Source organism: Dipteris shenzhenensis, chromosome 3 (genome assembly GCF_047967505.1).
Source record: "Dipteris shenzhenensis isolate YYH24624 ecotype China chromosome 3, Dip_SZ_1.0, whole genome shotgun sequence".
In the NCBI taxonomy this organism is placed as follows: domain Eukaryota; kingdom Viridiplantae; phylum Streptophyta; class Polypodiopsida; order Gleicheniales; family Dipteridaceae; genus Dipteris; species Dipteris shenzhenensis.
Genome location: NC_141598.1, coordinates 58,458,905 through 58,481,226, shown reverse-complemented (window position 1 = coordinate 58,481,226; position 22,322 = coordinate 58,458,905). Strand labels below are relative to the sequence as shown.

At 40.8% G+C, this 22,322-nt stretch overlaps 1 protein-coding gene across 2 annotated transcripts; it reads right to left on the bottom strand.

Moving 5' to 3' along the window:
- Positions 1 to 6,708: 6,708 nt before the first annotated feature.
- LOC147904075 (putative glucose-6-phosphate 1-epimerase) lies at positions 6,709 to 18,592 on the bottom strand. Of its 2 annotated transcripts, XM_087370413.1 has the most exons (9): positions 18,247 to 18,592; positions 18,010 to 18,185; positions 13,128 to 13,202; positions 12,974 to 13,030; positions 12,726 to 12,883; positions 11,253 to 11,384; positions 10,916 to 11,018; positions 8,490 to 8,592; positions 6,711 to 7,882 (listed from the first exon to the last, which is right to left on the bottom strand). In XM_087370413.1, exons 2-9 carry the CDS (start codon positions 18,085 to 18,087, stop codon positions 7,671 to 7,673), a joined length of 918 nt encoding a protein of 305 aa, XP_087226539.1. In that variant the 5' UTR covers positions 18,088 to 18,185; positions 18,247 to 18,592; the 3' UTR covers positions 6,711 to 7,670. The 2 variants fall into 2 exon arrangements, with proteins under 2 accessions (XP_087226545.1, XP_087226539.1); XM_087370419.1 differs by lacking the exon at positions 11,253 to 11,384 and having other exon boundaries at positions 6,709 to 7,882.
- Between the last annotated feature and the right edge of the window lie 3,730 nt (positions 18,593 to 22,322).

Sequence of the window (22,322 nt, the reverse complement as noted above, 5' to 3'; positions counted from 1 at the left end):
TCATGACTCACTCTTCCAAGAAATCCTTAAGAATGAGTTGGAATACCAAAGAGCTTTCTGTGAGGAATGTCAGTTTAAAGGAACCATATAGGACACATGTTCTGACTCAGAATTAGCTCACATGCTACACTATCTTGGCTCTTTGCTATCTATAGAATGAGGCCTATATTTGTTTTGTTGGCTTTGCTAGAGATTGATCATTAGGATATGTAAATGTAATTCTTTTTTCATCAAGATATATAATCCTTTCTTTTGCGAAGAAAAAAAAAAGGAAGAGCTTTTAATTATCTACTTATTGCTAAATATGCTCCAACTTAGCTCAAGAAAGCTAAGGAAAATGCTATCACCTACTAGGGATTGATTAATTTTGTTTGAATCAATGTAGCATTGCAAGCTACTTCTTACTCTACTTCATATGTCAATGAAACAATGAATGACCCTATTAGCATGTATATGGATTTCAATGAAATGTTAAAGTCCCAATAGTAACTTTCCAATGATTTTTTCTCAAAGCACAAAACCTTCCTATTGACAAAACATGAGTGCCTCAGGATCTATGGAGCACTCTAAGGTGGGTGGAAACTATGTGGAAACATGATGAAGAGAGTGCTCATGACATGTATCTCAAGTCAATTAGGTTCCAAGAATGATTAGCTTGGACTCATAAAGAGAATCTTGAGATAGTGCAAAGTGCTTGATTGATATTTCTTCAAATGAACCTCCCTTTTATAGGTGAGGGTACTTACATCCATATGCTTACTCACATGTGGGATATATCCTCCATGCCATGTGGCAGCTTTCCCTTTGCTCATACCTTTGCTCTACAAGTGCTCATGGCTCCACAACTCTCAACACCTCCCCTTGGTGCCATAATCCTTTGGCTACTGCAAGGTGGTCAGATGTGAGTTACATTCCATCACCTCCCCTTCGTGCATACCTTGCTACTTAAGGTGGTCAAGTGTGGTTTACATGTCAATACCTCCCCTGGGTGCTTTCATAGCTACTCTCAGGTGGTCAGGCTTGATTTACAAAATATAGGCAAGGTTGGCAAGGTTTTTGTTTCTCAATACATTCCATTGATGTCACCTTTTGGCTCATGGCTTGATGACGATGGCGTTCGGTGTAGCTTCATGCATGATGCTTTGTTCTTCCATGTGCCTTAATGCTTTATGTGTGGATGCCATGCTTCGTGCTATGGTCATCTCATGCACTTGTGCTTTTGGCATGCTTTTTGCATTCATACGTCACTTTTCCATTTGTTGCAAAGGTCTTACCAATTGATTTCTTTCAATATTGGTAGTGCCTAATTGCATACAATGATTTTGATCAGACAGGCGCGTAGAGCTCGGAAAGACGATCACTTTTCCTTTTTGGAGCGTGTGCAAATTCTTCCTGGATTGCAAGTTATGGCTTCTTGAAGGTTTTGTGAAGAAGAGGAGGCCTTGATGATGCGGCACAGGGATTCACATGCAGAATTCCATACTGTGCTTAACAAGAGGCTGTGTGCTTAGAAGGCATTGATGACTGTGCATGCTTATGTGGCATTTAGCTAACCTTAACCTTAACCATGGTGGTTGAGTTGACTACACGAGGGTCCTATGTGCCACGTGTCACTTTGCAGACCTCAATGACTAATCCTTAGTTATTACCAGAACAAACCCTTGGTTACCTCCAATCTGCCACGTGTCACACAGTGAGAGCCTTAGGATTTATGAGGTAAGGTCTCTTCTTCGAATTTCCGCCGCATCTCTTCTCCGAATGTTGATGAAGGCTTCTCATCGATGAAGGCTGATTGTTGATTGTTGAAGGTTGGTTGTCTAAGGCGGGTCAGTATGCAGCAGAGATTGTCATTGAGCGTTGTAGCTTGGTGAAACTTTCCCATGAGCCGCTGCTGGCTATTGCGTTGGAGTCGAGGTGCTCACCAGAGGTGTTGTAGATCTCTCTTGTGTGGCTGGAGAGAGCTGTTGTTGTCGCTTAGAGCTAGTAGAGGTTGCTACTGGGAGCCGCTGGAGGTCGCCTGCTGTTACGAGTCTGAGGCGTTTGTTGTAGGAGCTCTCCTACGAGGCTGGAGCTCGAAGTTTACCGAGAGTCCGTTGGTGGGCTGGCTGGCAATGGTGTTGCAAAAGGCTATGAGCCGTTTGGAGAAGGGCCTCATAGAAGGCTTTGGGAGGCGCTAGTCTCACTGAAGGAGGCTTTGCTACAGTCGACGTTGTGAGCAGTAGTGCGACTTGGCTTGCTGTGGGCTGGTCAGCAGGCGTGGACATTGCTGGAAGGTCAAAGATGCGTTGCTCGTTGATGGCTCATTGTGGGAAGACTATGTTGCAAGCAGAAGGCTGTGGGCCGATTGACAAGGCTAGAGCTTAAGGCCTTTGAGCCTTTCGTTAGCAAAGTTTCTTTTTCTCTCCAATGAGTCTCAAGATATATGTCTTTCTATTTCTCCATTGGTCACTGCAGTGCCAAACCTGCGCTCTTTGAGTCGTTGGGAGCTTCTCTTGCTTTTGTCTCTTTTAGTCAAGAGTATGTTTAAAAACATCTCTCCTTCTCAGCAGATCCAAAGGAGGTCTCTCACAAATCTTTCTTTGAAAGACTCTCCCTATCTCTCTCTCTCTCATAGCAACAAGGATCACTCAACCTCACAATGAATCTCTCATGAAATGGATGGACGGAAAATTTCTCTCTCAAGGGATGGAAATTTGTACTCAATCTAAAACTAAAACTAACCTAGGAGAAAACATGTGCTCCTAAGGCAAGCCTACACCTAATCTAGGAGACTAGACCTAAGCTCTGATACCATGACAAAACATGTGTGCCTCAGGATCTATGGAGCGCTCTAAGGTGGGCGGAACCTATGTGGAAACATGATGAAGAGAGTGCTCATGACATGTATCTCAAGTCAAATAGGTTCCAAGATAGATTAGCTTGGACTCATAAAGAGAATCTTGAGATAGTGCAAAGTGCTTGATTGATATTTCTTCAAATGAACCTCCCTTTTATATGTGAGGGTACTTACATCCATATGCTTGCTCACATGTGGGATATATCCTCCATGCCATGTGGCAGCTTTCCCTTTGCTCATACCTTTGCTCTACAAGTGCTCATGGCACCACAACTCTCAACACCTATAGTATCACTCACTCATGCAACAAGAGCTCTTGATCACAAGCATACACCATGCTTGCAATAGCCATTACATGCACATTCAATACCTATTCAATAGATGGATTTTTAATAATATCAAGGATCCAAAGGAATGGATGCCAAATAGTATTGAGGCATGGTTAATATAGTTTAGAACAAACTTTTAAATTGGCCTCAAGTTATTCTGAGAGAACGTTTTGTAGTGCTAGACACTTGAATTCAACAACCTCATCATTTTTTGTCTCTAAAGTTTGTCTGTGACGAGCAATGGCCTTTAGAAAAGATTCTACCAGTTAGGATTGCATTAGGTATTTTCCTCTTAAAGGGAAAAAATGGTAGGGTTGAGGGTTATTCTAAAAACCTTTTATATATTAACCCTTCATCAAGAAAAACACTAAGTTCATTTATCCCTAGTTAGACTTCCTCTCTTACTCTTGCATGTTGCTAACTGCTGCATTTTGAACCAATGCTCATTTGTAGTCTTGTGTTTGAGTGTTCATCTTGATCAGGTTTTTTGCTTCAACATTGCAAGATTCTTCCACTCTATGCTTGCCTTGGGTTCGAAAGGCTATTGTGAGGTAATTGGTGATCTTCATACATCCATTCCACCTTCAAGTGAGAATGATAGTGAGGCTGATAGCCTCTTGTAATTGCATGACTATCGCCCAAGTTGCCATATTCTCCAAAAGTAAGAAGATAATCCGCATCTCTGATTTAACTCTACACAACAAGCTCTACCCTGGGCTCATAGAATACCTGCTTCTAGCTTATTATATGCTTATAAGAATTTTCAAAGGGCTAACAAATGCCTTTTTTAGAGAATGAATTAAAAAATCAAAGAATTTGAAGAATAATACATGTGAGAAATAGGATCTCAACGCTAATAGATTTAGCGATGATGCCATAATCATTGAAGCCAAAAATAGTTACCAAACAATTGATTCCATAAAATCCTAGTTTTCATAATGATAATTCAGACATGATATCATATCAGGTTGTACACTCTACATCGAAAAAATGTAAGGTTATGATAGCTATCCACATTATTTGTCCACAGTTGGTGGGAATTATCCAAATACTTACCCTAATTTTAAAAAAAGCACAAATAGAATTGCGTTAGTTCTTGTAAGCGTGACACCCATAGGGGAAGCAAAAATATTTTCAAGGACATCAATGCCAACCATCTTGCATAATCAAAGGAGTCAAATAATAGTTATATTTAGAGTTGTGTAGAAAACATCAACAATTGCTCATCATCAATATGCTTGAATGTGATACAAAAGCTTAGCTACAAGTCATAATACCTTTAGGAAGATCAGAGACAAGTTCACTTTCATGGTCAATGATCTCAATGATCTACTTACTCTTCATAAATGAAGTTTTAAGTAGTAACTCTCACCCAAATCCTATCAAGATCTCTTGAGCAATTGGCTATATAGTCATCATTTGGCATAGTCTAGTCATGTAGTTTTGTTCGATGTACAAATGTACTTTTAACAAAGTTAGAGTCGGCACATACAAGTTTTCTTGCCTTCTGTTCAGGGACATCAACTCTTACTACAATGATTCATTTAATGCTATGACCATAGTGTCAATGACGAAACCATGTGTGCCATTAATTATTCAACTTTGCTCTCAATTTAGCAAGTATTCTAGAAAGCATCCTTGTCTACATGTAATAGCCTACTCGTATCTCAAGAGACTTGATTCTTTAGTCATCATGACAAGTTGCCTCAACAATTTAGAATGTATGTCACAAGCCATAGGTCCCATCTCATCAATCTACAATGGGCATAGCTATATGTCTTCTACAATGAGCATATGTTCTAGGTTGGACTTCCAAAAGCTTGGTTTAACTTTTCAAGCAATTGAATAGAGTTATATGCTATAATGGCTTTTAGAAATGGTTAGCATGCCTTTAATAGCATTTCCAACTTGTTCAAACCTATGCATGATCAATTTCTTTCGAAGAAAATTGATATTATTCACTGAAGCCAAGGCTTCTCAAAAGGTGCCTTAGATGATGCTCATTGATCTCAAGTATGACTTGCTTCACGCAATTCATTCTAGTCAAAGATACCTAGGTTTTATCAACTTCAATGCTCCAGATAGTGGAACGAGTTTTCTACCAAATAGGTCCATAGTGAGCCTCTCCTCTTTAGCAAAATCCACTAAGACTCTTAACGTTTCTCAAGACATGCGCATTTACAACACACCACTTCTTCAAGGCAATGCAATGCAATTCAAAATAAATTTGTTGATATAGTTTAATGATTTCATCAAATCAAGTATCAAGGCAACAACATGAATGATACAACTAAATGCTTTGACAATGACACTATGTTTCATGCATCAATGTAATATAGTAACTTTGCCCAAGTTTCCCAACTTTATTTTTTGACAAGACTTGAGCCAATCATGATAGATGTAGTTAATTTTCCTAGATGCTCACAATGCTCAGTTGCAACATGTCCCCTGCTATTGGACAACTCAATTATGTCAATAGCCCACTTGCTGTGACATCTCAAATATGCCTCTCGAAGTGACTAAATAGGCGCTTCACCCTTAAATTGATTAAATAATTTGCTTTTTAAGAGTTTGGTGACCATGCAATGTTGCATTTAAATGATCACTGAGGTTGAAAATAGTCCCTAGTTGAGTTTCTTCAACAACATTGGAATTTATACTACTACGATAACACCATCAAGCACAAAATAGTCCATAGTTGACTTTCTTAACACTGCAACTTATACTACTACGATGACACCATCATCAAGCACAAAATAGTCCATAGTTGCCTTTCTTCAATAACAGTGCAAGTTATGCTTCTATAATGACACCATCATTTGATCATTTTTCATCTTTTATTTTGAATGGTGTGTAGCTTCAACACTAGTCATCTTACATTTTCAAGTCATCCATGGTGCAGTTTGAAGAGGTTTCTCTGTGCAGTTTGAAGAGGAGAGAAACCAAGTACAAAGAAGCTCAAAATTATGGAAACTGATAGCATGTCTATGTTGGTAGTTGATAGGTGATCTATATTGACTAGTGGAAGAACTAGTCTAACTATTCCACATGAAATTCATTTTTTGAAAATGCCTACATTAATACACATGCATCACTTAGAATGGCAGGGACATCAGTCTATGAGAGCCCACTACCCCCCACCCCCCCTGCCCCCGTCCCCTGGAAACACACACAGGCGCACAAAAGTAGATGAGTAGTGGGGCCTTTGGAGGCCCAACCAGCCACTTACAGGGTGGACCCTGGAGCAGGCAGGTTAGGGTAGACAGTAAGGAGGTGCTCTATGCCATCATATCATACTTACAGATAATGTGACCAAATACAATATTTGGTTTAGGGGACCTTGGTGTCATGTGAATATTTTGGTTTGAAATCCAAGGACAAATCCAACACCTCAACAGGTTCCGTTTGGCACATTGGAAATCACGCATCATACTGAAAACTCTAAGAAACCTATCAACAATATCATAAAAGAATCCACAAAATATAGACTAGTGAAAATATCCAGCACAAAGAACAGTTGGGAATTTACAAGATTTCTGGCATAAAGACAGCCATAAGTTCACTCTTCCCAAAAACATCCATAGCAATGATTTCATAATGAAAAGTATGTAAATTAAAAGTGTGGGGACTGTACATAGACAGGTGTAGATAAGGGTACTCATTGGATAACTGGCCATGTCCTCAAGGCCTTCCAAATTTGCTGATTCAATTTAACACCAATGATGCAGACCAATCAAATTTCTTGATTTTACACTTGAAAGCATCTGTCTATAATCTGATAAAAGCTGGCTATATTGTGAAGTCCAGAATGTGCAGAAACTAGACGAGCCCAACACACTCCAACACAGAACCTGTGTTCCAAAGCTAAACTCTATCAAGGCCTGAAAAGCCACCATGATATCTGGAGTCGATAACCAGCTCACGTCTTTCAAAAGCAGTGAGCAGATATTTCCTCTTGCTGTTTCTCTACCATCTGTCAGTAATGACATTTGCAATCTGTTCCAAAAGCCTGACAGGACAATACTTGTTGTGCAGAACAAGAATGATTTTATGCCTGACATCAACTATAAGGGCAAAAGGAAGCGCACCAAAGAGATGGCATATATATGCTGATCTCCTTGCAACAGAAGCGAGATATACTGTCCCCCTAGAATCACCCATTCAGGATTGTGGGTTGAAGACTCAAGACAAACTCCTGTACTTAGTGTCAGTAAACTGAGAGGTAAGCTTGCATTCTAGCCCATATATGCAAAGTCTTTTGAGAAATGCAGCTTTTGATATGATGTACCAAGCATCATATTCAGAAATCCTTGACAAAGCCTACTTCATCACTTTGCACCTTAGAATGGCAGGATCTACACACCCCATGAATTGCTGGCACACCTTAAGAGTTAGTGCAAACTGCCTCTAAGAATTATTACAGGGCATGAACAACCTGCTATCACCTAGCATAAGCTCTATCTTTGCCATGCTCAATAGACTGGTTGACAACAAATGCCAATAGCTCATCCATTCAAAACTTTGTATGGATCTAATTGGCCACTGAAATAGCTTGAGGATACAACCGACAACTCTTGACGGCCTTTCCATTCTTCCCCAGGCTTTAAAATGATTGGCTTTTCAATGGCTGCTGCCTCAATGCAGACCATTCGCTTGTAGTCTTCATCACCAAGATCACCCATGGATTTGCACTTCCTTTCCCATGGATTCCAGACAACTGCAACACACAAACTAAGCTTAGTTCCTGGAATAATGTCATTATAACCAGAGAAAACAAATGCACAGGCTAGAAAGGTAGAAAAAGCTCCGCGTATCGCCTCTTAGTGAAAGTCTCCAACAGGTAGCCAAAGTCTTGAACCAGAACACAAGCCAAAGAGATAATACTTTCTAAGGTAATGAGTTAATGCTTGATGCCTTTCTCCTTAGATGTATGTGTTGCATTGCCTATTATGCAGAATTTGAAAGATTGCAGACTATGGAGACAAATCAGAGGCAAGTACTCTACTCAAGACGGGGTTGCTGAACCATTAGCTACATTCTCATCAAAATCATAATCTCATATATCAAGCACCCAATAGAGGAGTCACATGTGCGCAAACATGCATTTACACACATATCCAGCATCTTTTCTGTAGGGTTACAACCATTTCTTGATCATTCCACCTTTGGTCTTAGTCGATGGTGCTAGAATGGTTGATATACTCTTAAGTAGAATTATCAGTCTTTACAACCAACAAACATCTATCACTTGTCACATCTTCTTCCAGAACCAATTTCCTCAAAGATCACATGCTATGTTATCAAAACCAAGGAGAGAATCAAACCTGCATCTGGAAGCCCACCATCTTTCCTCAACACCAATGTTCTTTTCTTCTCATGATCAATAATAGCAATTTTTGTTGGTGTACTCAGATACACTCTATCTACCTACAATCAAAAAGGCAAAACTAACTGGCAAAATCAGATACATACAGCATAAATATATACAAGATATACAATGTACATATGTATAACTGTCTTGTGGAAGTGCAGATGCCAGATAAAGAGCTAGCATATCAATCTAAAAACACACACAAAATAAAATATATACAGAGATACATACATATATACATATAAAAACATGTGCGTGTGTGCGCACTTATGTGTTTCACAAAAAAAAATGTATGTATGTGTGTGTGTGCAAGGTACATAGATACATAAAGCAAACTATATTACAAGTTTGTAATACTTTCTCCCACTAGATGTAAGGGATCACTGTTAGTTGATAGTGATCGCCAGTCCCATAGATCCTAAAGGGTCTCACGTACACTTTTAAGTACAATCAAATCATATCACGGAGAGTATTTGGGCTGTCATGGCACTTTACACAAGAGTCTCAAGCAGAGTTCAAACAGGATTTGGATGGACAGATGAGATTTTGAGTACGATTGGGGTCAAACAAGGATGTCCTTTATCAACCTAACCTTGTATGGCCTCTACATCGATGAGCTTGAGGCGTCATGCAGACACTAGGGGGGGCTGGATGCTCTCTTGCTGGCACTCTTATTCAGATATTGCTTTATGCAGATGATGTGGTACTCCTATTGTCCTCAGCAGAGGGGCTCCAGAGACACTTAGATGCGCTACAATCTTTCTGTGAGTCGCATGATCTGAAGGTCAACCTTGGTGAAACCAAGCTCATGATCTTCAATACCTCGGGTCAGATGCATCGGGAGCAGTTTACTTTTGATGCGTCACAAGTCGAAATTGTTTCATCATATACCTACTTGGGGGTTATCTTTTTCGGACCTATTTTCACCATGAGACCGCGGCGATACAGGCTCGCTTGAGCAGAGGATATTTCTCATTGGCTAGATTGGAGAGGCAGCACATTTTCAAGACCCTCCAACCAAATGCCTGCTCTTTGACTCCTTGGTTCAACCAACAGGGATGTATGGCAGCCCTTGTTGGGGGCCAGTATTGTCAAATACTGAGTGGTCTCATGTGGGGCGACTATGGGTTCTTATGCTATCACGGATGGTTCACCGTAAGCCGTCAGTTCCTCACCAGATCATCCACGCTAAGTTTGGATCTTCACCATTGCAGCTCGATGCAGGCTACAACATTTCAGGTCATTACCTACTTTATCAAGTCAGGGCATACGGAGATCACACCTTTGGATGCAGCAGATTACCGTGGTTAGCATTGTCCTCTTCCATGGCACTATTAGCAGCAAGTGACCAAAGATGTTGGTTTGCACATATAGTGAGATGGTTTGTGCGACTGGGATTACATATGGATAGACTTCCTCCCTTCCAATACAGCATTGATCGCCGTTTTTCCCACTCCCGTATCATGAGGTCAGCCAAGTCATACATGAGGATCTTCTGCAAATACACACATTTTGGACCTAGTTGGAATTGAATGAGCTCCCAGTGAAGCTCAACTTCTACAGAGATCATTGCACACATATCTCGGATGAGGGGCTTATTGACCCACCAAGATATACACAGATTCATTTACCCCATTCATTGAGGATCTCCATTGGGCAGTTTCGGGTCTCTTCACATAGACTCTGTATTGAGAGTGGTCGGGCAGAGGGTCTACCCAAGGAGAGACGCATATGCACTTTATGTGGCCTACAGGAGGTTGAGTCGGAGGAGCATTTCATCTTCAGATGCCTAGTTTACTATGAGATTAGAGGAATTTTATTCAGATAGCTCCGAGTTGTTATCCCAATTTCTCTCTTTTCCAGAATCAGAGGTGCCTAGCCACATTCATTCATGAGGCAGTTAGGTATTGTCAGCACCTACTCCAATCTCAAAGACAAGCGGTTGATGTATTTTCCATCATCCTATTCTAGAATGGTGATTATGTAATATAAAGCAACTCATTTTTTCATCCAAAAAAAGTGTGTGTAATCTTCCAGTTTAGCAGTTTTCTGATGTAATCTTCCAGCTTACCGGTTTTCTAGGATAGCTATCTTGTAATATAAAGCATTCAAAGTTTTCACTTTAAAAAAAGTGATTGAGTGTGTGTAGAGAGAGAGAGAGAGAGAGAGAGAGAGAGAGATGCATGCTAGCTCTTTATCTGCAGTTACATAAGGCAATAAAACATGGCAATGATACTAACCCATGCCTGCCCCGCCCCCTCTCTTACCCCTCCCCAGCCGTGCCATTTAACTTTCCCAAAAGTAAGGTCTTCATTGAAACCAAATTGGACTATTGTATAGCTGCTACTGAATCATGTCACATGAGATGCAACCCTGTACCTCTGCATCAAATGTGATGGCATCACCTTGCTCCGTGAATCTTTCTTTCTTGTGTAAATTGTCAAAATAATCTGACGTTTCCAAGCCTTCGATGCGTACTTCACTGACAGAGCAAGTAATTAGTAAAACCCAGTAAATAGCCCATACTTTCAGAAAGAAGAATGTCTTTAACCAAAACACTGTATGTAAGCTTTAAGATGACTAATCCTGACAAATTTGAGCCAAGAAAATTGCCAAGACTAGAAAAGAAAATTGGGAAATTTTAATCTTTCTGTTAAAAGAAATGGCTGACTGACTTTAATGCTTGGAAACAAATTCTTTGAAAAAACAGTAAAACCTTATGTCGGAGACCAAAAAATAGGTATGTAGAGCAAAAGTGAACGCAAATGGCTTGTTGTCTGTGTTCCTAATCCTCGAAGTGAGCGTCAGCATCCCAGCTCCTAATGCAACTCGAAGCCGAAATTCAAAACTGTCCAGCAAGACATCCATCATTCACTCCTAAGAAGCTAAGAACGCCCCCACAAAGAACAGAAATGTGGGATAAAACTAATGAAAAAATTATTGTTCCCATTGCCAATCAAACAACCATGCAAACATTTTATATAAAATGGAAGATGATGAATTCATGAAATTGACCATCCAAGTTATCTCCTATCTACAATGCAAAAGACAAGCCTGCGTGACTAGTGTCCACGGCCAGGGGCCAACCAAACAGGTGACATATGCAACATCTGCAAACATTGATATAGTCCATAAATGACCCCTTTTCTTCTTTTGGGAAATGGGAGAGCTTTATTTTAATCTGGACATTCCTGACCAGAGACCATGCTCTATCAACAGGTATACATTGTATATACCTTTGTAAGACTAGAATAAGTCCAATCATACAAATTTAGATTTTTTGTTGTTCTAAAGACCAAAAATCTACACAGAAAATACAAGAGAAAATGAAAGAGAAGAAAAAAGAGGTAAACAAAAACTTTTATGAAAAACAAAAGGAAGACATACTTAGCAAGTAAAGCAACACTTATGTCATCATCAGTGCCCAAGCATAAGCAGCTATACTGGGTTTCTAAAGACCCGTGGAGTCTCTTAATCTAGACATTCCTGACCAGAGACCCCATGCTCTATCAACAGGTATACAATGTAGTATAATTATTCCTTTGAATTAGTTTTGGTGACGATCACTTCTTGTAGCCACTATATAAGAAGGCTGCTTCATGTCCAAAAAGCTGAGGTATGACGCATGGCCAATGCTATGTATGTGTAGCTGTACTCCCAATGGACGGACACACACACACACACACACAGAGAGAGCATTGCAGGCAGACAGAATTTTACCTCAAGACACTAGAGGCACACATTCTCCGGTACAAGAGTAGGTACAGACCTTGCGTGAGATGACGCACTCATGAGAGTTGCTACATTACAGTAAACGCTGTGAAATGCCCGAAAAGGGAGAAAATAAGCACATACATAATGTGATCCTACTGCCACAGTATTGTAGGAAACTAACCAACATTAGAGACAGGACTAGGAACAATCTCAGCAACTTTCTACAGTACATCCACTAGCCAATCGCTTTCTGACAGAATACAAGCAACAAGATTAGGCTTGCACCATGCTGCTGATGTGCACACAAACATAGGCATGCCACTGCATGCAAAGGCACACAAAATCCAAAAAAGAATATTATATAGTCAGCAAAGCAACAATCTTGATCTGAGATTCTGATCAGTACCCAAGTAGAAGCTGTCCACCCATGCTAATCAAGATTCCAGATGACGGCAAAGCATACACATGAACATACCAGTGTGGCCAGATCTTTAGATCCTCATCGGTGGGTTTGAGAATCAAGTCCACAAATGCTTTGTTGCCACACGATGGCAGCGGTGGAGGATTAAGGTCAATGCTCCACACCCTATTTCTAGCAAAACCGTGCTGCTCCAAGGACCCCATATTGCCAAACTGAAATGCAACAAATGACGCTAAGAAATGTTTCCATATTGTGAAACCAGTTTGCTCGACCCTATTGCCTCATTAGAAGTTTCACCTTACCTGAGGAAAACAAAGAGGGATCCCTCCTCTGACTGCTTTTAGGGGCTTGGAAATTGCCTGATCAGCAGCGAAGTATTACTCAAACATATGGAAATCCATTGCAATCACAAGTTGCTGCAGCCTCAAAACTCTGCCAATATCACAGAGTTATTACCTTACTACTTAAGAACAAAAGCTCATCTCCATGCTCATTTTTCCATGACGTGACCTGTGCACCATACAAGTACACCTGCAAGCATGTCCAAATTCCCATATCTGAATACCTTTCTTTGCACTCATTTCTTTTCCCAAGTACTTAATTGGATTTTCAATTTATTCAAAATAGTCCTCTCAGCACAACATCAGAAGCCTTTAGTACAATACAGACATCAAGCAGCAAGAAGGTTTTCTAAGAACTTGAGACCGAATATACCATGATCTTATGATACAGGACAAAAACTTTACAGATAATTGCAGATGATGCTAGAGAATGCCAGGAATACAAGGTATGGACATTAATCGTGAAGACTCAAACGACAGGCACATCTTATGAACAGGACAAAAAATTTACAGATAATTGCAGATGATGCTAGAGAATACCAGGAACATAAGGTATGGCCATGATCATGAAGATTCAAATGACACACAACCATTGAGACATTTGATCCATGAAATTTCTTTCAATAGCTCCTAAAAAGTGAAGGTTGGCCAGTTGTAGAAGCCACAAGGGCGCCGCCCCTTGACCTTGCGTTGAAGTGGAATCAACCACACATGCACTTGAGATCAAGAAGAGTCCTAGGAGCTAACCCTGAGCCTAATGATAGTACCTCAAATACCCTCCTATCAACCTACACACCTAGCTCTATAGCTTTAGGGTTAGCAAGCTCAAAATTCAGTTCTTATGCCTTGAACAAACCACCACAAGGTAACCTGTCTAGCTTAGAAGAGTCCATGAGCCTAGACGGAGCCCTTCACCTCCAACTCTAATGATCCCTGAGATCCTACCCCGTTTACATCAACTAGATTAAGGGAAACCTTTTCCAATATGATGGGTAGACTTGGACTTAATGAATTGACGGATATGTTAAAGCCATTTGCTAGGCTTAATAGGGTGTTAGTAGAGCCCTAGGTGTCAACCCAACCACCATATCTACGGAACCAAGTCCCACTGTATCTACTGGCAATCAAATACTACCATATCCATTCTTTGATGAAAACTAGTCATACAGGGGTGAATTTGGCCCCAGACCCCCCCTAGGGTTTCAAATGCGAGAACAAAGTGGATAAGGGAGTAATCCAAAAGGTCCACAAATAAGTTCTATTGTTTCCTACTTGGCCACAGAACATGGGAGGTATGCCATACATGGCAATTGCCCATTATAGGCCTATGCCGCTTGACCTCAAAAAAGTGGACACCATCAAAGTCAAGATCAAGGATGCTGAGATATGGAAGACAGCCTTCAAAGCAAGGCAAGGACTATTATAAATGGGTGTTCTCCTTTTTGGAGTGAACAATGGTCCAGCAACATTCATGAGATCCATGAATGACATCTTCAGGCCTTTCTTTGACAAGTTTGTCATCATCTACAAGGGAACACTTGGATCATCTACATCAGGTCTTCTCTCTCCCTGCTCAAACCTCTCTTCATCATCTAAATCCAAATAAGTGTGAGTTTGTGCTTTCTCACGTGAAGTATCTTGGTTCTGTCATTTCCCAAGATGGAGTTGCAATTGACAGTGCCAAAATCATGACTTGGCCTACTCCCACTAATATATCTGAGTTTAGAAACTTGCTGGGCTCATAGAGAGCACATCAAGGATTTTGCAAAGATTCCCTATCCCTTGTTCTAGGTCACAAAGGCAAAGACACCCTTTATTTGCCACCCTGCTCAAGACCAAGTCATGGCATTCTCAAGAGCAAGCTGACTTCTCCTCCAACTCTCAGATTTTATGACTGAGCAAAGTTTTTGAGGTTTAAGTTGATATGCGAGTAAGAACTTATGCCATTGGGACTGGTTCAGTCCTAGCTGATGCTATTTTGAATCATCCTACATATGATAAAGAGCTCTATGCATTTCTTTAGCATCAGGCATTGCAGATGCTATCTACTTGCTAAAGAAGTCATTCCCAACGCTGATCATTAGCCTCTACAATATCTGAACACCCTTAGTTCCATTGGCAACTTGAGGCATGTCAAGTGGTCCACCTAAATGCAGCAATTCGACCTCCTTATCAAGTATAAACTAAACTATCAAAACAGACAAGCAGACTGCTTGTTCAAGCCCCAAATTCATGCCATGCTTTCTGTTCTTGGCATGCAAATTCCAGCCTTCTCTGAGAAGCCAGTCCTGTCCTCTATTGACAACAATTTTGCTCATGTCTACTGGTTGATTCAGCATCCAACTGAAGGTAACATTCATCCTTTTCTGGACTACACAATCACAGAGTCCTACCTTTACAAATTAGACAAACTCTATGTCCCTGCAAAGACATTTTTATTGGCCACATGTGACACATGAGGTGGAAAAGTTCATCAAATCATGTGGTTCTTATCAACAAAATAAGCGTATGAAAGTGACTCATGAATTATACTCTCCTCTTCCAGTTCCTTCCAAGACTTGGGAACATGTCTCCATGGATTTCCTCTCTGTTCCCCACCACTAATATTTAACAAATTCTCCACCATGTCCATCTTCATGTAAACCAACAAGCACTGTGATGCAGTCCAAGCAGCCCAGCTGTTCTTCAAGAATGTGTAAGTTCATTTTGGGCTGAGTAGTTCCATTGTCTCTCAGGGATTCCAGATTCCTTTCTATTTTTTGGACCACTTTGTGGCAGTCCATGGACACTCAGCTCAAGCATTCTACAACCTGGCACCCACCCATTGATGGTCAAACAGAAGTGGTTATTAGAGCCTTTCTTCAGCTCATTAGACTTTATTGCCACCATAAGCTTGAACCTTGGGATGCTTACCTTTGGTTACATGCAGCATGCCTACAGCAAAGTCCCTCGTTCTTCCATTTGCAAAAATGGCCCTTTGAGGTATGCCATGGTCTTCACCTACTTTGCCTACGTTAATGCCTTGCAATGTATGACCCCCCCTAGGCTAGCTTTCTATGAATCGTATGTTTTCACACTCGCTTTTACTAGCCTTGAAATGGGTAGTCTATTGGGTAGCTGTCTTAGTGTCCTTGTCATCAGTCCCGACTCCCATTATCAATTAAACTTTGTCTGGCACATCTTTTTGCCGTCATGGTTTCTCAATGACACAAAAGGCATCTACAAAAGACGTGTTGGGTATTTGGATCCTCCTATATGTAGGATTGTGTGCACGTGCGCGTGCATGTAAACGCATGGATAGAGTGTTGATGTATGTGAGGATGACCTAAAGCTATGGGGTGAGAGTGTGACGGTGTGCTTGAGAGAATTTAGGAGGTTGATGGAGAGATTCATGGAGTGATTTATGGATTGAGATGCTTTTTGTGAGCTCTTGATCTCCAACATATATTTCAACATGGTATTAGAGCCTTCTTCCTTAGGCTGACGGCTGGGCTATTTTGCATCCGTGTGTGAAAGAGAGATCATCTAAACGAGAGAGAGAGAGAGAGAGAGAGAGAGAGAGAGAGAGAGAGAGAGAGGATCTTTGGTCCCTGCTGAGGATTTTTCTAGGAAATGTATACTCCTAAAAGACTCACTTAAAGATTCTCTCAAAAATCCAAGTCAACTTATTAAACAAAGCAGTAGACCAGATGTGCAACTCTATTACTCAAGATGGGAATGGAGGGAGGAACCCTCAAAACAAGCTAGCAGTCCACAGTGGGCAGCAAGCTAGCTGAAGGGAGAAGAGAGTATAACCAAAATTATTCAAGAATGTCACATATAAAGATGGTAATATTTTGGAGCCTTTTTATGAAAACGATTTTGAGAAGTAAAAATGCTGAATTGTTCTTGCCGAAACCTATTGTCGGTGAAACGCTTCTGCCAATGTGCTTCTTGTGATGCTATTCAAAAACCCATACAAGAAAGTGTGGGTGGAGCAATGAAACCACTTGATGCTATAATGGATTTGGGTTGGGAAGCCCCTCAATTCAACGCTTCTTCTACACTCTACATCCAACCAGAGGGATCTTGCAAACGCAGGATGGATCTTCAAATATTTACCTAACCCTAACTACTACATTTTAGGGGTTGGTGAGACAAATGGTGGCAGCCTATGGAGAAGTTTCCTACCCACCTTGGAGACCCTATATCATTGATCTCTCACTTCAGCAAAAGTGTTGAGAAAGGAAGTCAAGATCCTACTGCAGTATATGGTGGGAACGTATCAGGCTTCAAGGAGTTTCAAGAAATGTGTCATGTTTGCCTGTAGAACCTTCATGCTTTTGGCTACAATGAAACACGTTTTCTTGTTAGTACGTTTTTTAATGAGTGGCCCTATTCTGGCCATTCTAATCAAGATCAGCAGTCAAGGAAGTCACTAATTAAAAATTGTGCTCAAATATCAATATTACTTGAACTACCTCTTCCCAAATTCAACTAGATGAACTAGGGGATGCCACTAGATGGCATAAGCATTATTCAACACTCCAGAATATCAGCATGAATCCAAAGAAGTTATCCTGTTATGGACCGTCAACCCAAGAGAATGGCAGCTGAAATCAAAGAACCTTCTATGAATGCAAAGAGGACGCACTTCTTTACCAACGTTCAGGAAATTCTTAATTTTATTCCACCCGAGTCAACAAATTCATGCTTCAAAGGGTAAACAGGGAGGCCAACTTAAAAGTCAATCAGGATGACATAGAAATACAACCCAAGCCTGGTCTCCAAACACTGAACGTAGACTGTGAGAGACCTCGGGGATACTAAAGAGCTAAAAGTTAATAGCTCGAGCTTCGATACCCGTGTCAAAGCTTGAGAATCCGTCCAGATCGGCACAACTTTTCAGTTGGAAACTATGATATCAATTGCTTGAAGCATCCAATCAAATATATCAAGCATGCCTGATACACAACACGTGGGTCACTCGGTGTAAAGACTCTATCCAAGTCACTTACCGTTGCAGAAGCACCACGAGGCTCCCTTAATACAATCTTGTCCATGCCAAAGGCATCCGTCACCTGATCCATCGGCATCAGGAAAGATTCGAACCAACAACAAAATCAACGGGTAGCTTCCTTCAGAATCCACAAAGTCGCCCACTTGTTCTGCAACAAGTTTATCGCGCCCCAACCTGAAAAACAACGTGTGTCTGTTACGATCAACAACAGCGGCTATGCAAGCATCAAGCCCACCTCTATGCGCGTTCGAGCGCCCAAAGTACGTCGCGACAAGAGCGACAATGCACGCCCAAACCTGCAGATTCTGTACGAGCCAATTTTCATAAAGTTCTGAGAAACGATGAACTCACGAAGACGGTCAACATTTCGTTGAAATCAATGCGAGTTCGAAAGATAGCATGTTGGGACAATGGGAAGCTGTGCGAAGCTCAATTCTGAGGGACAAACGACTCAAGCTGGGGATGGGTGCAGGCGAAATGAGAAAGGAAAGTGCAGTCGATTCAAGGAAGAGAAAGAAACAACAAAACAAAATGCACAAGAAGAAGAAGAAGAGGAGGAGAAGAAGAAGAAAAGGATTTGGGCGGTGATTATAGTAGGAGTTGAGAGTGATGAGCTTGCAAGGGGTTTTTCAAAAAGCCAAAAGGCCCCCCTCTTGAGGGGATCTAGCCTCTAGGGGTCCTACCCCTTTTCCACATGGCTCCCACCCTCCCCTTCACCCTCTCATTTAGGACACTCTCGCGCATCATCTCGCCTTCGGACCAGTCACCCGCACTTTAGCTTATCTTGCACCCATAGAAAAACTGGCTCGGATTTCGACTTGTCCTCAACATATTGGTTACGATTTTGAGTAATTTGGTGTGTAAGCTGACGGAATGTTCGCCTGTGTGATGAGATGCAAAAACCGACCGACTTGGAGAGTGTCTTTATTTTCATGGTTGCGAAAAAAGTTTCCCGCTAGCACTGCTTTGGACCCTCCCCTTCCTTCCTCCAAATGCCTCATGGAGAAAAGTAAAAGCCACACTTTCTGTTGCCTTCCCCCCACCCGCCTAAAACTCTCTCTTTCAATCAAGTTGGGGATTGCACCTAGCACCTCTCTCATCTTTTAGAGATTCCACGTTTCCTCTTTCCTCCATTATATCATTTGCTTATGCATCCAACCGTGTTTTCTTTTTGACTTTGGACTACCGTAGTGCTACACCTATCTTTATAATAGATACCTATGTTCTTTGTCAAGAATCAACATCTATTACTTGATTGTATAATCTTATTTGATGCCTTTGGAAAAAGATGTGACAAAGAAAAGAAATGTGAACGCAAATTAGAGATCCTCGCTTCATTATTGCTATCGTAGCCATTAGGGTCAACATTGCTATTCAAAATTGAATTTTGAAGGCCTTTGTTTATAGTTTAAAGTCCATTTGCAACCTGTGTTATTCTCCTACATCGCATGACACTTGGATGTAGGCATTTTATGCAAAAATTATATCCCCAAGCTATTTGCTTTAATGTATACTTTTAATACTAATAAGAAAATTGGTTATCATGGAATAATCATTTGATATTTTCTCATAGCCATTGCTTACATGGATCCATTCAATTAGTAGCCTTCTCTCTCTCTCTCTCTCTCTCTCTCTCTCTCTCACACACACACACACACACACACATACACACACATCTTTTCATAATATATTCTCCATAGGTATTTTCTTGCTCCCTCACCTTGCATATCCAATTATATATTACCCTCATTTTCCTTCCAAACTCTACTTTCATCCGCAATCTCCATTTGGATTCAACTACTCTCGCCCACATGCTAATTACCTCTTTATCAATATTTGAGTTCTTACCAATCATTGAGAACTAGCATAAGCATTCATCATTTAGCGTTACATGGTCATTACAACATTGGAATTTGTGTCATGCCTTCCCACGTCCTTTACAATATCAATAACCTAATCTATTAACAAAAGGGATGGCAAGAACAAGCATTAAATCTCCACTATACTATTGTTAGCATTCAAGGGTTTGGATTCTATACAACTTTGGTGATGCAACCCATAGTTTAAAGTTCAATGACATTTCAAGGAATCAAGGAGCAATGTGGCTTTCCCTTTCTATTAGTGGATATACTTAAATACAAATAAATTCAATGTTGAAGCTTTTTAGGAAGCATTATGCTCTTACTACATTAAACATTTTTAAAGCAACACGAAAAAATAATTCAATTTGTAACATTTGCATATCACACAAGGTATCTTGCATTCATTGTAGTAGAACTCCATTGTTTTGCCCTATTTGCCTATCTCCTAGCAATGTATTTTTGGGACTTTTGTTTTGATGCTCATTGATGTGATCTTAAAATTGATTGTGGGGACCTCTTGGAATTTGGAATGGTAGGAAGAGTTGATCCACATTATTACATTTGTGATATGAGTTTAGGACTTCTATTCAAGGACTGTTCCATTGTGCTAGAGCGATAGGCCCACATTAGCCTTCTTCTCTTAGTCCTCAGGCCCCCTAACCTTGTACATAAGTACATGCTTGTGTGTGTGTGTTTACAAAACATATGCAAACTGATTCTCTACATTGTTGAGCTTTAATTCAACAAATTGAGTCAATACAAATCAAATTCTAAGCATTATTTTTTATAATCGTACAATGCTTCAAATTATCATGCATTATTTCAATCGAATGGTAAAATTCTTTTTCTAATATTGTCTTTACATAAATTTACAAAATTTTTAATATCAATCAAAATAATGCCGATGATATAAATACGCCAATATACTGGTCGAAATTTGTGAATTTTCTCATATTAATTGAAAGATAGAAACTAACCTGTGACCATCCAACATAACTTTTTATTAGAACAATGTATGCTACATTGGGAAGAAAGGTTTAGAGTGCATCTCCCCAATTGTTATCCATGTCACAATTAATTAAACAAATTTCACAATTTGATAATGATATATATAGTGTAAATCTATTTTGTTTTTTGTCTTTGTCGTGTGATTTGACATTGTAATCAAAATATCCTTAGAAATGTCCAATTCTATGGGTCATCAAATGTACCTTGTCCAATGCCATTTTGTTGTTAAAGTTAATGTAGGAGTTGTTGAAGTATGTAACGTCATCATTGGATAGTAGGTGCTTGCTGTAAGAAAATAATACAACATTTGTGCTCAACACATAACAGGATCTCGTACGCAAGAGAGAAAACAAGATAGTATGGAGAATAAAAAATTTGATTACTGTAGAACTGATACAATAGATGGCGCTACCTCCCAACCGTTCGCTCCTGTGAAAGAAGCTTTGATGGCATGCTGGAAACAGTAGAAGACGAAGGCTGGATGCTAAGGAAATAGGATTGCTGTAGCTAGTGATAAAATGGGCTTCACGGGCTTGCTCTTATATAGCCACCAGTCGTAGTCGGTTAGGCTCAATTGGGTGACTGACCCAGTCCGCCCAAAACGGTCGATTGGGGGTCGGTCCCGAAATAGGCTACCGACCATACGATAGAACTGGTGCGCAAAATAGAGCAATTAACCTACGGTTGCCGTTTGGCCCAGAGCCACCATCCGGATCATCTAAGGCTCCAAACGGGTCCCGCAACCCGAGAGTGGGATGCCCTAGGAAATGCTCCATCCACCCTCAGTGCGGTTAGTCAAAGGATGCCTTCCTGCACTTGCATGTAGCCTAGTTGGCGGTGTGCCAACTCTATCTGAAGCCGTCCAGCCATTAGGCCACACATGGGCCCCATCTGGTGTCCAAACCAGGACCTATCGAATAACCCAACTACTCAAATGCCTTCTCCTCATATGGGGGGCTTACAAGTAGAGTTAGCTGGTTCCCACATAGCTACACGAGAGTGGAGCATTGATATCTAACACCCCCCCTCAATGTCCACCTGCAAGTGAACTTACTTTTTCGGCCCAATGCCAAGTCGATGAAGATGCCTCTCCAGCAAGTCTCTTCGAAAAGCCTCCGTGAAGATGTCCGCAGCATTCTCTGTAGTCGGACAGTATACCAAGTCGACCTCTCCATCCATGATGAGCTTGCGTACAAAGTGATATTGAATCTCAATGTGTTTTGTGCGAGCGTGAAACATCGGGTTCTTTGCAATCGCCATGCAACTCTGATTGTCACATGATAACTGTGTAGGCTTGTTCTGCACTGCACCCATGTCCCCCAAAATCCTCCTCAACCACACTACCTCGCAAGAAGCAAAGCATGCAGATTTGTACTCGGCCTCGGTAGAAGAAAGAGCAACTGTGGGTTGCTTCTTGCTGACCCATGACATAACTCCAGAT

Excerpts from the sequence above, each read along its gene's own strand:
- LOC147904075 (XM_087370413.1), bottom strand. The coding sequence starts at position 18,087 with ATGCCGATGGATCAGGTGACGGATGCCTTTGGCATGGACAAGATTGTA. Across the intron at positions 12,884-12,973 it reads TCCCTCTTTGTTTTCCTCAG|TTTGGCAATATGGGGTCCTT; the intron begins GTAAGGTGAAAC and ends GTTGCATTTCAG. Across the intron at positions 11,385-12,725 it reads CTAAAGATCTGGCCACACTG|TTTTGAATTTCGGCTTCGAG; the intron begins GTATGTTCATGT and ends CTTGCTGGACAG.